Source organism: Aptenodytes forsteri, unplaced genomic scaffold (genome assembly GCF_000699145.1).
Source record: "Aptenodytes forsteri isolate BGI_AS27 unplaced genomic scaffold, ASM69914v1 Scaffold262, whole genome shotgun sequence".
In the NCBI taxonomy this organism is placed as follows: domain Eukaryota; kingdom Metazoa; phylum Chordata; class Aves; order Sphenisciformes; family Spheniscidae; genus Aptenodytes; species Aptenodytes forsteri.
Window position 1 is genome coordinate 1,561,680 of NW_008795710.1, and position 17,390 is coordinate 1,579,069.

Below are 17,390 nucleotides of genomic sequence, written 5' to 3' on the forward strand. Positions count from 1 at the left end.
TTGACTATCCAACCACTGGTTTTTGTAGTTGCTAAAAAATATGTGTATAATTTGTTATTCTTATATTTTATATACTTGTAAGTAGTATAGCATAACTGCCACATGGAAAAGAGGTTCTTCAGCCTTTCTGTGAAATTACATTTCATACTTGGCAAAATCTCGTTGCCTGTGGCTTTGCAGCTGCATCACTTTCTTGGAGCAACCACAGCAATTCCCGTGCTGAGAAAGGAAAGCAGTGGCATAATATATCTGCAGACCACTTCCAGAGTGTATGCACAGATGAAAATAGGAGGGGATCCATCGGGTGGTTTGTATTCAGTCTGTGCTTGGTGTCTCACCTCCTCCAAAACAAGGAAATATCCTGTCTCAAGTACTGTGTTTGTGGCAGACCTAGAGGAAGAAAAACAACCGACCCACAAATTAATCAGGGCTATTACAAATCTTTTCACCTCCATGCCTTTGACCTGTCTTTTCCTGATGAAATCAGAATGTATATGAGAGAGAGAGAAGGAAAAAGATCTGCAAGACCAAAATGTTCTGCTGCTTGCAGAGTTTTTTCCTGGAGTCAAATACAAGGAAGCATAACAAGTATGGTCACGTCACACGCGGCACTATGGGAGGGCAACCAGCATTGCATGAGGAAGGTGGTAGAAGAAATCTGTACTGTGTGAAGGAAATGCGAAGATGTTATAATTTTAGATAAGCTTCAGTGTCTTGAATTTTACTTCAGTCTTTAGGTGTTGCTTAACGATGTCTCCATGGGTGCTCTACTGTGAAAATGGTGGATTGTGTGTAGAAGCTCTTCTGTATCACACTTCAGGGGTGGTTTTTTAATATATCTGTGTGAATGCGAGCAATGATGCTTTGTTTTAGCATATCACACTGATAACATCTGGAGATGTATTACCAGGCAACAGCTCTGTTAATCTTCAAAGCATTTTATGAGCATTAACTAATGAATCCTCATGTTTCTCATACATTAGCTCACCTTTTTCAAATAGGGAAAGAGGCCCAGCACATGCAGAAGAGGTAGTGTCAGGTCTGGAATTAAAATTTGGAATTTTGTTGCTTCTCAGGGAGAGAAAATGATGAATTCAAGGCTGTGTTTTGGATTGAGGCTGCCCACTGAAGGGTAGGCAGGCTCAGGGACTTGTGTTCAGTCTGTAGAGAACAAAGCATTCATCAGATAAATGCTTTCCCCCCCCCTCAGTTCCCTTCCCTCCCTTATGGTTGTGTGTTTCCAATGAGGTTTGGGTACCTGATACTCAGGGGCTGCTCTGCAGAGGAGAGGTTTTCCCCAGAGCTGCCTCAGTTTAGCTGGCAGTGCTGGGAAAGAGGAGAGCACAGGGAATGCAGCAGTACACTGCTGCTCCTCTACCACCACCTTGTGGGCAACCTTTCTGGACTGCTCCTCAGGACGATGGTTCTCTCATCCCCCGTGGTGAAAGACTGTTTCATCATTCCTAAATATGTTACGGATCAGCCGCTCATCTGAACACGTGATGGAAAAACAGAATATCAAAAATCACAGTGCATTTCCTCAGCACACGTAGATAGGCAGATGGAGGTGCTGTCGTGGAGCTCCGCTGCACCGCCGTACTCTGCCTTCCGTCCACTCCTGGGCAAGGCGGTGGAAGTCACTTGCTCACGCCTAGTGAGGGGGATTTGAGCTGGATGGATATTTGCATCTTGTTTGAGTTGCTGAAATAGTCTCACTTCATTTCACAGACCACAGTCTCATGTCTGAGGGTCCTTGTGAAAATGCCGACCCGTGCAGGTTTACCTCCTTCCCCAGCCTCTCACCTCCCATTTGCATTTGTTTTCCACTTGGATAAACACCGTCCATTCCCTACACTCTCTCCCTGACACACACATTTCACAAAGTCTGAAGGACAGAAATAGATGTGTGCTGATGCTGATTTTACCTTTCGTAACATCATTTTGCAAGAAATACAATACAGCTGCGCAGTAGACTGCTAGGAGCTGGCTGGGGACGGTCGGCAGCGTTTGCCATCTCCTGGAGGACCATAGCAATAGCAGTTAGACTTGTCTCGCTGTGCACCTGATACCTGCTATGTCCCCTCTTTACAGAGCCTCCTCGGTGGATAAAGGAGCCCGAAGGGGGTGTTTACAGCGTAGGAACAAACCTTGTGCTGCTGTGCGAAGCTATTGGCAACCCAGAGCCAACCATTCAGTGGAAACTTAATGGGATGCCCATCGATAGTAAGTGCAAGGTCCAGCGTCCTCCTCTGGGTGGTGGCCGGGTGGGATGTGCCTGTGTTGTGCCCAGTTGGAGGGGACACACAAATCCTAATGCACTGAGTGATGTCTGGTTTGACATCTATTTAGACACGAGTTAATACTTATTTACTTAATAAAGCTAATGTTTAAACGTGATCTTGAAGAGAGTAGGGTTGAAAGCTGCAGGGCTGTGGAGTGGTGGTACCCGTGAGTTACTGCCTCTGCCTCACCCCGTAACGCTCCCATCTTTTGGGGATCTGGGATAGCTTATGCTCATTGAGGGCTCCCGGTCTTTATTTGTGCTTCTGAATAAGCACAAATGACTCTGTGGCTGGGGAGCACAGGCCCTGCTCCCTGGTGTAGCAGTATTATTACTACCATTTTAAAAAGTCTGTGTGGGGATTTTACTGGAAATTGGTGGTCTAGAGCACTTGTTTTAGGCCACAGGACTGCTGGCAAAGGCAGTGCTTTGCGACTTGCTCTCTGGCTGTTGAGCGAGGTCCTGGTTTGATCCTGAAGATGTGCTTTGCCTTTGACTTTGAAGCAGTGAGGAGAGACTGTGAACTCCACAGTCATCGTGTTTTCTCTATCTCTGACACAGTCTGGGTCTTTCCAGGTAGGACCTTCAGAGGGAGAATCTCTGCCAGAGAGATCAGCCTTACCAACCTTCAGCTTCAGGACAGTGCTGTGTACCAGTGCGAGGCCAGCAACAAGCACGGCACCATCCTTGCTAGCGCCAACGTGAACGTCCTCAGTGAGTACCCTCCTGGCCTCTCCTGTTCATGAGAAAAGATCTAACTGAAGTGTCCCATTCTACTGATTGAATGCTTCAGAACAGCTCAGGGATTGTAACCATTTCATTGTTCTTTTGAATTGGCCCCAGATTTTAAGAAATATGTTGTCCAAACTAATGCAACAAGCCTTACCATGGGCAATAATATATGCTTAGCATAAGTGCTCATGAGGTTTGATATATTCATTATTTTCAAAACATGGTTGTGGTTGGACTCAAAACCTTTTGAATTCACATGTACTAAATCCACTGGGGGCTGAATTGTGACCACAACTCTGTTTTTGAATTATTAAGGGTATTGTTAATCTTTAATTTCAGTCGTGATGCTCCGCCTGTTCTTTGAAGAAAGGGAGTGATGGGAATTTATTTAATAAAAGAGGTCTCCAGAGGAAGCAGAACCGGGTCTGTTTTCTCTCCTGGAGCACACTGATGTTTCATGTTCTGACATGTCCAGCAGTCAGCCACTGTTATCTTTGTCAGTGAAGCTTATGAGAGCTCAGTGCAACTGGTTCCAACAGGCATTGAAATTCCCATTAAGTGGCTAAGCCTTTGACCTTTGCTGGAAAAGGGGATGATGCAGGGACGGTACTTATATTCCCAATTCTGAAATTCAGTGCTGCTCATTTTGCATTCTCTTCTGCAGATATTGCTCCCTTAATACTGACCTCAGATGGTGAAAACTATGCCACAGTTGTGGGCTACAGTGCCTTCCTGCACTGTGAAATTTTTGCCTCACCTGCAGCAGATATTAGATGGTAAGCCACTGAGAACTGATGTTTTCATGTGAAACAAGTTCATGCAGGCTCCCCAAACACTGAAAAATGTACTAGTTATTTTTTCTATTAAGTTAAAATTAGAAATTTGTAATAAAACTGTATATAAGATATGTATTCTGTGTTTAAATGCACTTTCAAGAACCCTGAAGAAATGGTTTATAAAAAAAGGTTAACGAAAGTCCTCAATACCTGTGTGAGACAAGTGCTGGGATATTCATTAAACCAAGCCATGCTGTATATAGCCAAATCCTGCTACAGCTTCATCGGCCTTAGTTTAATGTTGGCAACTTTTTAAGTTTGGACACATTATTGAGGTGGAAACACAATGACTTACAGAGCATATTTACCTGGAAATGGTTCCATATGGTTGGAAATCACAGGATTGTCATAGCACTTGACAGGTGCAATAAAATTGCAGATGACAGCTATAGATTAAAGACTCGGCCAGACTAGTTTAAAGACCTTGCTAGACGCTGTCGGTGTGTTTTTGCGTTGCAGGAAGCTTATGTGCCTTTACGATTTGCTGCACGCGGGTAAAGTGACTTACTAATCTTGACTTGATTGCTCAGTGGCAGAGCTGAGGCCAGCTCCCAAAATTCCTGTGTCCCCTGCAATATCTGCTAACCATGAAAGAACAGTTCCTGCAGCCCTAGAAATAACCCATGACTATTATTATCCTCTTTAGGACTAAGGATGACAGCATAGAGCCACTTTCAACATTACGCTATGAGTTAAATAAGAATGGCACTCTAGAGATCAAAGAAACAAAGAAAGAAGACTCAGGATCGTACGCTTGCTGGGCTGCAAACTCTGTTGGAAAAAGAGCAATCACTGCTAATCTGGATATAAGAGGTAATGTCTCACTTATGAATAGAAAGACTTTGACATCTGCTAAGGTTTTATATTTGCAAGTTTTCAGTAAATAAGTAATTAGTAAATACTCAGTCCAAGATACAAATTTATTCTGTGAGGCTATAAATTCTCTGTATACTAAGACCTGAAATTGTCTCCATTTTTCTGTGCAATTTCTCCATGCTCACACATGACGTTTACTTTCTCTTGACACTTCCAGAAGCTGCATAAACTGCCAAAAACTTGTGGTTTACTTCCCAGATCTGTTAACTTTATTATCTTGAAAGGATTTTCCCTCCTTCTTGCCATCAGCCCTGTTACACTCAGAGAGGGTTCTTGGCTGGCCCTTGGGAGCTCAGAGCCCTTCCAGTGCTCATGGGCTTGGTGGGGTCCTCGCTGAGCCAGACAGGGTCCATGCGTCTCCCACAGCCGTGGGCTTCCTCCTTCCCTAAAGCTACTTCCCATCTGCTGATCAGAAGGTACACCCCAAACTGAATTAATACCCGCAGCGAACACCAAGCACGTTGCAGCAGGATGAGTTAGGGGATGCTGCTAGTTTGAGGGCTTTGCAGTGGGCCTTTGCCTGATTATCAACTTGGCAAATATTTTTAAATAGCGAAAAGAACTACTAAAATACGTTTACTCGTACATTGCAGATACATACCTTGCGCTCTAATTCTGTTTTAAGGGATTTATTTGGTTGATTGGGCAGGAGGGGTTTTTCCCTGGGGGGGGTGATGGTAGTGGACAGTTTCTGTTGAGCACACAGGTTAAATTTAGCGGGTTGCATACAAATTTATTTAGCATTTAGGGCTTGCCAATTAAAAAAAAAAACATTTCAATAATCAATTAGCAGAGTCCTCAAAAGGACTCTCAGATGCAGGTTTGCTGTGACAAACTTGAGAAACAAACACTCTTTTTGTGTTCTGTTTCCACCCACCCCCTTTGCTTTGTAAATTCTACTGTGATAATAAACATGAAAATGTACAATGAAATTCTCACAGAGCAACATTTCACTGTAAAAAGAAATTCAACCAACTGCTTTCTTCTTACTTATTCATCTGTTTCTGCATTCAGATTAGAGTCAATTAAAAGAACAAACTTGATTGCAATAATTTTTTCTCACTTGACTTTAACAAGCTTGTAATTTTTCTTGGATCGTTGCCAAAGCCTATTTCAAATGGCAATTGGACATAAAAATCATATTCAAGCTTTTTTTTTATCATCCATTTTATGACAGTCTGCTAAAAGGATTTTCACCTGTGACTTTTTTTTGTGGTTTTTTTTTTTCCTGGAGTTCTTTAGTTTGGAGTGAACTAAAGAAGAATTTCTGAAGATAGAAAATTAAATCCTGGCAAATATCTATTTCAAAACCAACCATCCTTCACTTGAAATGTTTGTATATGTAACAAAAAACTCATGATCATTGCTCCTAAAGTTGATTTTTAGATATGAAGTGCTTGGTGAAAATCTGATGTAATAGTCTCTCTCTCCTAATCAAAGTGTTTTTCTGTGATCAATCAGATGCTACAAAACTTGTTGTTACTCCAAAGAACCCCCGAGTGTTGAAATCACATTCAATTTTATTGAAATGTCAGTCTGAGTATGATTCACACTTGAAACACAGTTTTAAATTATCCTGGAGGAAAGATGGAGATGAGCTGCCAGTCAACAGCACGGAAGATGGCAGGTGAGCAGGGAAGAAACAAGAGTTTTCTTGATCTCAGCTGAATAATGCTGTATGGTGTGGGAACATGAGTTTCAATAAACATGAGACTTAATAGCATGAAATGCAAATTTATGTCTGCAAGAATTCTTCATGCGATATTTGAATAGATCTGCATTTTATATAAATATAAATATAAATATAAATATAAATGCATCTATATGAGTTTTGAGCCATGGCTGGCAAATGATTTTGTTTTTTATTAACTCTCTCACCATCACAGCAGAATATTGCATAAATGTTGGTTCAGCCCAAAAATACAACCCTAGCCCCAGTGCAGTCAACTGGGGTTTTGTTTTTCCACTTCACGGGAACTATTATTTTCCCGTCTTTCATACCTGTTTGGCCAAAGCAAGTCCTTGTAATGTTAAAATGAATGTAAAACAAATTTCTGGGATTCTGCCTAAAATCGTACACACTAAAAGCAATGAGTTTTTCCTACATATGAGTTTAGGACTTGCAAGCGCAGGCTGAATTTTGCCCTAGTCTTGTGTTTCCATTGACCTTGAGGGGATGGATCTCAGCCTTTTTCCCATATGAAGGGTCCCACAGCGGGAAATCAGATGTCTTTATCAATTACCACAGAAGAGAGATGGTTTCCTAAATACTGCAGTGCTGGAGAGGTTGAAGATCCTGCTGAGGCCACATAGTGTGGGGAGATAGCGCCAAGCAAATGCCATGTCTGCAGCGGAGCCCGTGTGCCTGGGTTAATGCCAACTTCCCCTGGTGCATTGGACATTACACAAGTGGGTTGGGCACGCTCGGTTTTACTCAACCCTTTCAAAAATTCAGACGTAAAGCCCATGTATTTGCCTCATTAATGATGTGCCAAAATCCTACGTTCCAGACACTCAGCCGATGCATATCAATGTGGCTCTTTTCAGACCAAGAGAGACATGCCAACTTCCAGCCATGGAGGCTAAATTGCTACAAAATACAAATAATAGCCTACAGCACAGTGTATAATACAACTACAATTACGTTTTAAAGTAATAGGCCTAACGTGCAATTATGTTATTCAAAATGTCCTGTTACCAAGTTTTTTTGTGAACAGTTTTTCGAAGAACAACGGTGTCTGTCTGTCATATGCTTATCTTACAGACTTTTCTCTTCCTTATTTGTATGTACCTTTTTTTTTTCACCGTAGGATAATTCTGGACAGGGATACACTGTTCATATCAAGTGTGGCACTGGAGGATCAAGGAGTTTACACGTGTGCGGCTAGCACTTCTCTGGACAGTGTCACAGCTGAATCGCAGTTAATTGTGCTTGGTAAGAGGGTATTTTCCCGGTGTGCAAACAGCTCCGTGCAGTACCTAATGCCACTGCAGCACTTTTGCTTATTTGCTTCTTTTGCCCAATTCAATTACAGAGCCTCAATAACCCAGTTTCACAGAGGTGCCATGTACCTCTCACTCATTAACTTCAGTTGTGCCATCCTTGTGTCTCCTGGAACGGGGATGCTGACGCAAACTTTTCATTTATTTTTAATCTTTGTTATACCTAGGACGAGGCAGCCTTTTTTCTCAGTTGAGGAGTCACCCACAGTGGCTGTAGGAGCTTGCTCAGGCTGGAGGTGTAATAGCATATTAAGAATGGCTCTGCTTCTGCTTTGAAGTCCTTGGTCAGTCCTTCACCCCACTTTACTAGAGATTTGCACATGAATTACCGCTTGGACTATTTTTTGAAGAAGAAAGACGTAAGGCCAGTATTTAGATGTCCAACTCCTCTGAAGATCAGTGGAAGTTAAGCACCTAAAAGTATCAATTATCTCTGTGAAGCTGAGCATAAATTATTGTCCAGTGGCAAAGAGCAAGTCCGCAGCAGAGAAAAAGCCTTGACCCACAGAGTCTGAAGCTTGACCTTGTGTGAGCATCCTTACAACCTGCCTCCCTTCCTGAAGGACCACTTGAAATTAAGGGGGTGAACTTGTGGAGTGATGTGCAGTCCTTTGCACATGTACCTAAGGGCATCAGCCAATAGCTAAAATTCTGTTTTGTGGACAGTTTTGCATCATTTTAATTTCATTAAATTTTGCTTCATTTTACATTTTTATTTATTTCTGGCAGTGATTGCAACAAGAACTAAGACAATCTGACCTTTGAGGTGTTTTCACACTTTAAATAAATGGTATTTTTCAGTAAATAGTAAATTAAGAAGATGCTATGCACATTATTTATGGTACTGTGTTCTTTAGTGCTGTATAATTCAAAATGTTTGTAGACTATTCATTACATTACTTATGAAAATTTCATGAAGCACTTTATTCCCTTTTAAAAAGGTGATTTGCAGAAGAGGAAAAACAGTCTTGTGCTCTTTCCCCCTTGTTTATTGTATACTGGAAAGGTCTTGGTGGATTAACAATATCTGTTATTTTCCAAATGGAAAATTCAGGCTTCTTTTGCAATGAAAGACTTGTGAGATGGCTAAAGAACTAAATATGGAGATGGAGACATCAGAATATGGGCAAAAGAAATATTCAGTTAGAATACTTCTAAGTATTTGTTCTATGATTAACGAACAGATAGAGGGATGAGTATCTTTAAGATGCACCATCGCCGTCTTGAAATTAATATACTGAATTTTAACACAAGATATGCTCCAAGAATAAAACAGCAAAATGCCTGTAGATTAAACTGTGCTTTCCCGATTTTTCCCAAGTACAACAGAAATAGGGGAAAGAAATGTAAAGAAAACTAAAACAAAGAACCCAACCCAAATATAACCTTTTTAACTTTTTGTTGTACCCTGAGATAAACAAGAACACTCAATATTGTTATTTAAAACATTCCGTACAAACACAATTAATTTCTTCCACAATGACAGAGACAGTCTTGGTGGTTGAGGTAGCTGTTTTTCCTATAAGAAATGACGTTGTCAGCCAAAAATGAGTTGGGACATTGGGGCAGGAGGACGTCAAAGACCCGAAATTGTGCAATCTCGTTTCCTTGGTCTGTACATTTTTCAGATTTTGAAACACCAGCCCTATGTTTAAGGAGGGGGAGCGTGTGTGTGTGACTTTGGAAGGATGAGGGCTTCCCATCGGCCCCCTGCAGTGAGAAATTACTCTTTTACATCAGGCCCTATACATTTCAGTCGCCAAACCAATCCAATGCAATCAGACTGCAAATTGTCAAAGCAAGCCGTAAGGAAGATAAACTTCTGTCAGTCTGAATCCGCTAAATTTGAAAGCGTTCATTCAATTACAGGCAGCTTGGCAGACGACCCATGCCACAGATCACCTCTTCTGCCCCTGATGCTGGTGAGAAACCGGCTGGTGTTGCAGACGCGTGCCCCCCTTGCCGTCTCCCAGGACCGTGACGGGGAGCAGCCTATTTCGATGGTGCTGCTCTGCAGTTTTTCAAGGACCCACCTCAGCCCTGGTTAAGGGGCAGGAACCTCATCCCTGAAAAGTGAGCTCTGACAGCAGCAGGGTAGTCCTGTGCTCAGGGCTTGTACAGTCCCGCACTTGTCCTGGGGAGGTGCAGGGCAGTTATCATACCAACCACCACCAACTCTGACTCTGATACATTCTCTGGGCAGCATTAGTTGAGCTGGCAGGTAATGAATTTTCTTGTTTCCTTTTAATATAGGTCCCCATGGCTGGGATAATGAATGTTATCCTTTCACTCATACTCTAAAAGGCCAAGTTCGATAACTGTCGGAGCTGAGTCACCTTCTACCACTCTGGTTTGCACCAGAGTAAATCCAATTGATGCTAATATAACTTTCTGCTAAGAGCAGTGTCAATATCTGTTAATGATTAAATGGATCGTCGTGTTGATTTGAAAAGAAAAATCTGTTGCTGCAAGCACAGTAATGAGAGTAGGTGGAAATGAACTCGAGAAGGGATATTGCGTTTATAAGGGAGAAAGCAGGACCAGAAGATTCAGCCCGGTTTTCTGTAATAAAAAGGATCTTTAAAAGCAATTCCCACTTTCCTAATTTTGTCCATTTTGAAATCAAAAAATGTTTTACCACCATCTTCACTGAACTTGCTGTTCCAGTCCTTTGGAAAATGCCAAGACAAACAGAAAGAGCTTGCCATGCTCCTGACACCTCTGCATTATTTCTCAGATGTTCCTGATCCGCCAGAAGACCTTCAGCTCTCAGAAAATCAAAACCGAAGTGTTCGACTATCCTGGAAAGCCGGGGCCAGTCATAACAGCCCTATTAATGGTATGAAGGATTTTAGTAGCATCATCTTGCGCTATTTAGCATTATGGCACCTCAGGGCTATTAGAAGAAACAAACCGTGCTCACAGCCATACTTAATTGGTTTTACTATGACAGTTAATTTGTTGTAAGTTCATTGCCATCCTTGCTATTTATAAGCTGTTTATACAGGCTCTGCCTTTTTCCTTTTGTTTTGTTTCTTTTCCTCCCCAGAGTCGATTATAGAGTTTGAAGAGAACCGGTGGGAGCCGGGGAGGTGGCAGGAGCTAACCCGAGCCCCGGGGAACGACACCACAGCCCTTTTGTCACTGGCCCCGTATATGAATTACCAGTTTCGCGTCCTGTCTGTGAACGCTGTGGGAAGGAGCCAGCCTAGTAAACCATCGCTGCGCTATGCAACGCCTCCGGCTGGTAAACACTGCCATCTAGTTTTCTGAATTTTAATATATTTAGTGTTTTGCTGGGAATAACAGTGCCCTCCTGTGCCTCAGAGGGGGTGTAAAGAAGTCAGGGTCACTTGTGCTGCTTTCGCTGCTCAGTGGCAGCCCAGGGATGCCGAAGTGAGGAGTCTACGCTGCCGTGGTTAGCAGGGTGTTTCCTACCAGGATACCGATAGCATACAGCTTTCCTGAGCTCTGCTGATTTTGCACCTTTAAAGCCTGTTGCAGCCCTTTCTGGACAAGCAGTTGCTGGAGAGGATCTCTGAGGTTTACGGGGAGCCTTTCAGCAGCGCTAAGCTTGTCAAAAATCTCCATTCGCAGTGCATTTCTCACTGTGACAGAAAATGTTGTGTCCCTGAAAGTCATTTTAGAGGCCAACTGTTCAGCACAGCATTTGCATTCCCTGGCATTTTTCTTTCCTTTTTTCCCCCTTTACTTCAATTTCAGGTCCTTCTTCAGCTTTTCAGCTGTGTGCGTCCCACTAATGATATACCTTCTGTTTACTATCCCCACAGGGAGAAAAATCTCCTCCTCATAATCCCCCTACATCTGGTGCTTTGAAATCCAGAAGTCACAGTTTCATGTTAGCTGGTGGCTCCAACCAACAAGGGCACTTAGGAATCAAAACTGCATAAACAATGTGTTTCGGTCACAGCAGCTTTGCTGATCCAAGTAATTAATCTCATGAACGTTTTTTGTTTAGGTGTCTTTCACTGTCAGTAATACGGAAATAAGAAAGGGTTTTTGCATCCTTTTTTTGCATTTAAATAATAAATGCAAATAAAACCCAGGATATGCAAACTAACCTTATCACCCGTGTGGTTCCAGCTCCAGACAAGAACCCAGAAAACATCCGAGTTGAAGCTTCTGAACCAGATGAAATGGTGATGAAATGGGAGGTAAGGCAAACCTGTCTGTCAATGCTACAATATCGGAAACAGGTTCTCCCTTCAAGCAGCAGTTTCTAAAGCAGCATGGAATTTATCAGGATGTTGTTTTAACATAAATACATTAAAAAAAAAACCCTGGATCCCTTGACTTTATCTCCCCTTCCCCTACCTCTGTTTTTTAGGAAATATTTGCAAATTCCATAGGTAGGACCCTTGATGCTTCTGAAGTCAAAGGTAAAGTTGTTATTGACTCAAACGTGTTCTGGATTTCCTCCCCTAGTTTCATTTTGATTCAAAAGTCAGTTTTTTACATCTAACTTTGCAGGTTATGAAGAAATACGAAAGTCCTATAAAGCACAGTGAGAATCCTCCAGAGTACGCTCTTCTGTGCACCTTGCGTACAGGAAAGTGCTTAAAATAATTGTGGTCTCACCCTGCTCTGCAGGAGGAGCAGCCAGGCCCAGGGAGGGGATGGTTTGCGCATAGCTTCTGCCCTTCCAGCCTGGAGGTTTAAAAATGACGCAGATCACTTGGCCAAGAGAATGTGAGCTTGAATTTTTACACCAAGGACTAAAGGAGTGTAGATGAAGCTCCTGAGCATGTGTGTCAAAGGAATTGTGTAAAAGTCTCAAGGATGGTTTCCAGTCTTCAAATCCCCTGGCTTTTAAGCTTACAGCTTCCGTGCCAACAGTTTAGAGATATATTCCTTCACTTAACAAAAAATTCAACAACTGTGGAAGGAAGCATATTTTTTGTGGTTGGAATTAAACACAATTTACATGAGATTTACTTCTCAATCTGCTGCTTGCAGCAAAGAACAATAAATGTTTCCCCAGTGTGAATTCATGGTTTAGGCTATAATTACGCCAAAAGGAGATGGCCCTCTAGATCTATTGACTTGGATTTGAATGGGGATTTTTGTTCTACAACATAGCCCAGGCTCAGGGAAGACAGTCCTGCCTCTCGGAAGAAATGCAGAGTGGTAGTTACCAGCATGGGTGGGAAATGCTACTAAGACCAACACTTTGTTGAACAAAGAATGAGTGCTCCCCCTTGCCAGGAAGCCCGTAATCCACTGCTCAGACAGGGCAAAAGTAGAAGTGAAAACTGAGACTGAAGGCAGAGAATTGGGATGGACAGGCTTTGTTAAATCTTGTTGAGTCATTTAAATGTCATAAACAGGATATTCATTTATTTATGGTGTTCCCTGTATGCTTTTCAGAGGAAATGCTAGGCACTGAACGTACTATTTCTGGCAGACAAAGGCTGTAAAACAATGTTAATCTGCCTACTTTGGATTAAGAGACCAGATGAGCATTAGTGACTAGCTTTTCAGCCAAGGATTTGCAGCATTAAGGGAGATCAAAATAAGAGTCAAGCAGTGCTGCAATTTAACTCTAAACAAGAAGTTATTTTTGTGTAGGAATTTTTTACTACTTCAGCTTCTCTTGCAAGTCCCATTCCTTGGGATCTTTGCCATGGAGGTGATTCTCCCAGCGGTGCCTGTTAGAAAGCTGCCCAGTCTACCGGCTCCTTGGCCACAGTCATCCCGAAGGTCCTCGTACCCTCAGAGCAGATAAATGGGAATTTTTGCAGATCCTCCAGACCTAAGTTCCCCCATGCATGAGGAGTGGCGGTCGGTCGGGTCGATGGGGAATCGCTTTCTGCTGGCACTTGCAAGTCAAAACCGTTTCATTACAGACCTCTGTGTGCAGCCTGGATACATATCAGTTATTATATATTTGATATGTAGAATATATAGTTTAAATATTATTAACAGTAGGCTATGTGGTGGGAAATACCCACAGCTTTCTCAGTGGACTGAAAAAAACCCCATCATTTTTGGTAGTGCAGGTGACCAGTCAATTTAATTAATTAAAGAAGTACATTTTCAGAGAAATAAACTTAATTGGAGAATGTCTCATGACAGTCCATTGCTATATGTCTTCTAATATTTTATAAATTAATGTTAATTAGATGGGAACCGTGCTGTGATGAATTCTTCAGCTGATCGGTAAAAAAGAGTAGCACAGCAGTTGCACATTAAATGTCCAGGCATAGTTTCAAGCATTTGGTGCATATTTAGAACAAATCTAAATTTTAATGACCCAACTTGCTGTGCTACATAAAATTCTAAGATAAAACACAGATTTTAGCTGTACTGAAAGACACACACAGCCTTATGCCAAAACAGGCATTTTAGTTGTGCTAAAAGGAATACAGTTTTATATCACACAAGAAAACAAAGAAAACCTATGACAAAACAAAAACTGATGTATGTAGCGTGCAGAAATATGCCTACTAGCAATCTGTTTTTAATCCAATTGTTTCTCTGCCTTTCACCCACCTTTCTTTTGAAGTTAGGACATTTTTCTTCCAGTCGTCTTAAAATTAACACAGCAGCGAAAAGTTAAAGCTTTCTTTTTCCCCCTTTTCTCTCCCAATGTTATAACACGCTTTCCAAAATTATTCCCCCCTCCCCTCAGCTGCTGTTTCATGATTACTGCAACAAAGGCAGACAGGATCTCTTTTAACTTCTTCCGCAGCCATTGAAACCCGTGGAGAGGAACGGGCCGGGGCTGGAGTACAAAGTCAGCTGGCGGCAGCGGGGAGTCGAGGTGGACTGGAACGAGGAGACGGTGAAGAAGCATTCTCTGACCCTGCGAAACACCCCCACCTTCGTGCCTTACGAGATCAAAGTCCAAGCAGTAAATAATTTAGGGTCCGGTCCTGAACCAAATGTTACCATCGGATATTCGGGAGAGGATGGTAAGTAGCGGAAACTTTCATGTAAAAATACGCTGCGTGGGGGATTCTTGCGATGCAAAACGATCGGATATGGAGCGATGGATTAGGCAGCCCATGGCCAAAACTGCTTAAAAGCCAGTACTCAGCGTGATGGGCTACATGAGACGCAGATACAACTGATGCTGAGCGCCGTGGATGCCAGCTTGCTGGAGTTTGAGGGTTTTTTTGGAAAGGTCACTTGTGCTTTCATTAATCTCAGTTGCTGGCTTAATGTGGATACTTGTTTGAAGGCCACGGTCCATAAGAAGTCTATGAAGTGTAGCAGTCATTGTGTTGTACTTGGTGGGAAAAAGGTCTTTAGCTTGTCTGGGGCCCAATTCAACAGTTTTAACACCGTCAGAAGTTAAGTATTCTGGCAATTAAGTACAAACACTCAGGCGCTGGGCGTATAGTGAATTTATAGATGATGCCACATTCCCATGTATGCTGGGTGTTACCTTGTCCATTGAGTCCTTGAAGAACGGGCCCTCTTCTCCAGCCTGGGTTTCTCTCCAGTGGTTTTCCGTGGCTCGCGGGTGGCACAGCCCCCTTTCAGGCCTCCCTGTATCTCTGGAGAAGTCTTCCTCCACTGTAAGGCTTTGCTTTGGATCTACTCCTGCTCCAAGCCCCCTCCTGGGGTCTTCTCAGAGCCTGCCCACCTCTGATTTTGGACTCTGCCTGGCCCACAGTGCATCATCCAGGCCAGATCAAACAGAGAGACTTTCTCCCCTTGCCACCCATTTTCACAAAATAGATGCCCTGGGCTGCTCTGAAATCCCAGCAACTGCTTGTGATACCCACCCTTTGCACATGCTCTTCGAGCTCCAGCTTCATGGTGGGCTTTAATAATCATGTCCCTTTAGGAGAGGTGAACATGTGGGAGGATTGCCCTGCTAATAGAATTAATGCCGGTGCCATGCGGGATGTGACAGCCTTGCTGTGTCTGTGGGACACTGGATAATGTCCCTGCTGAGGCCACCCCCACATCTTCGAACAGCAGCCTGTCCCCTTTGGTGTTTACTGCATGGCTATAGAAGATATTCGGAGGACTGGAAATGTATCCAGCTGCAGTAAAGAAATGCCAAGCCTCACTTTAGGAAGCAACCCAGTTAAGCACTACCACTACCAAAAAAAAAAGAATCTTTTTTGTAGGAATTAAGGATTTAAATCAGCAAGGGAGTAAACAGCATGGTGGCCAGCTAGCGTGAGGCGACAAGCTTCCCTGATCCCAAATGCAAATGCTTATTGCATTTGTAAACGCTTAGCAGCAGGGGCTGGGAGCTGTTGGCAAAGAGGGGCCAGGAGGGCCAGCGAACAGTCCGTGTTTCAGATCTGCAGATTAATTTTATTAGTTAAAGTCAGACAGTTTTCATCCCATGCGGAATCTGAAGTCTTTAAGTTCTTTTCGTAAGAGTGAAATAAACTGACAGTTTGAATGGCCTTTGAAAAGTCTACGGTGGATTAGCCGACTAAGACAAGCATGTGTTTTGCTGCTTATTAAAATGACCAGACAAGCCACGTCCTTGATTTAACCCACCACATCCCGCAGCAGTCACCCCCCAGCAGCAGTAGTATAGGTGCTGCTGCTCCCACCTCTCCACTTGCTGCAGCTTCTCGCAGAAGCCGTTATGGAGTATCATGATCCACGGTAGGTGATACGAAACAGTCAGTAAAGTTACTGTGGTAACCACAGATGTAAAAAATGTTACCGGCTTTACGGAGGGAAACAAATCCTTAGGTGGGCTCTCTGGAGCGCTCCTCTCGTGGAGTGAGCGCACCGAGGTCTGCGTTATCAACCCTGAATGGACCAGTTTGATGTTTACAACCTGCCGAGCGCTTCCTGGTGTTTCACCAGCATAAGGTTTTGGTGCTGGGAATGGTCTCGGTGCTCTTCAGACAGGAGAACGCCCACTGCGCACCCAGAGGTGGGCAACAGGAGGGCTTGGTGGTGCATGTTCTCCCCCCTGTAGAGTGTATGGCAGAGAGGTGGTGAATAGTGAGAACAGAGAGGAAGAAACCCCGCAGCATGTTTATTTTCTTTGTGTGTCTGTGATGGATCTAATTTTATATCTATCAGTGGAAAATCTTCCTTGCAATTCAGTTGTCAATGGATCAAGGCCTCTTTTTTTCAGGCGCTATAATAGCTCTCTGTGTTGTGTAGTGATTAAAATCCTACTGTTTAATGAGCTTAGTAGTAAAATGAAATTGATTATAAAAAAAATCTTTATGATTGCCTTCTTGAATGCTGTGTTAATCATTTTTTTTATTCTTCTCACTGCTGTAAGCATTACTTGAAACAGGAAACCATAAATACTGGTACAGAAATTCATATGTCCCAGTGCACCTGTATTCCAGGCCTCAGCAGAAAGCCCTGATATTGCAAAATAATGTTTATTGGCCCATTTCACCCACTGGATGCAGGTGGAATGGCTTTTTTCTTGCCTGCAGTAAGACTGCATGAACCGCCACAGCTTGAGCTGGAAAGCCAAGCCCTGTAGCTGTGAACAGTGTGAAACTCGGCTCTTCTAAGCGTCTTTAATATGCAGCACTTTTGTTTTTACAGTTCCAGATGCTGCTCCTTCCGGCGTATCGGTGGATATTGTGAACAGCACGCTGGTCAAAGTCTTCTGGTTTGGAATACCAAGGGACAGAGTTCGTGGACATCTAAGAGGCTATAAGGTTACGAATTTCCCTTTAAATAATTGTATA

The 17,390-nt window shown here is 42.9% G+C and overlaps 1 protein-coding gene across 1 annotated transcript in view; it reads left to right on the forward strand.

Moving 5' to 3' along the window:
* Window positions 1-17,390, forward strand: part of CHL1 (cell adhesion molecule L1 like) — a 60,155-nt gene that overhangs the window by 29,729 nt on the left and 13,036 nt on the right. Inside the window, exons 10-20 of the mRNA XM_009283373.2 lie at window positions 2,092-2,223; window positions 2,858-2,995; window positions 3,678-3,789; window positions 4,496-4,662; window positions 6,187-6,352; window positions 7,536-7,660; window positions 10,466-10,567; window positions 10,778-10,975; window positions 11,833-11,903; window positions 14,441-14,663; window positions 17,245-17,360. Coding sequence (XP_009281648.1) covers window positions 2,092-2,223; window positions 2,858-2,995; window positions 3,678-3,789; window positions 4,496-4,662; window positions 6,187-6,352; window positions 7,536-7,660; window positions 10,466-10,567; window positions 10,778-10,975; window positions 11,833-11,903; window positions 14,441-14,663; window positions 17,245-17,360 — 1,550 coding nt within the window. The remainder of the gene's footprint in view (window positions 1-2,091; window positions 2,224-2,857; window positions 2,996-3,677; window positions 3,790-4,495; window positions 4,663-6,186; window positions 6,353-7,535; window positions 7,661-10,465; window positions 10,568-10,777; window positions 10,976-11,832; window positions 11,904-14,440; window positions 14,664-17,244; window positions 17,361-17,390) is intronic.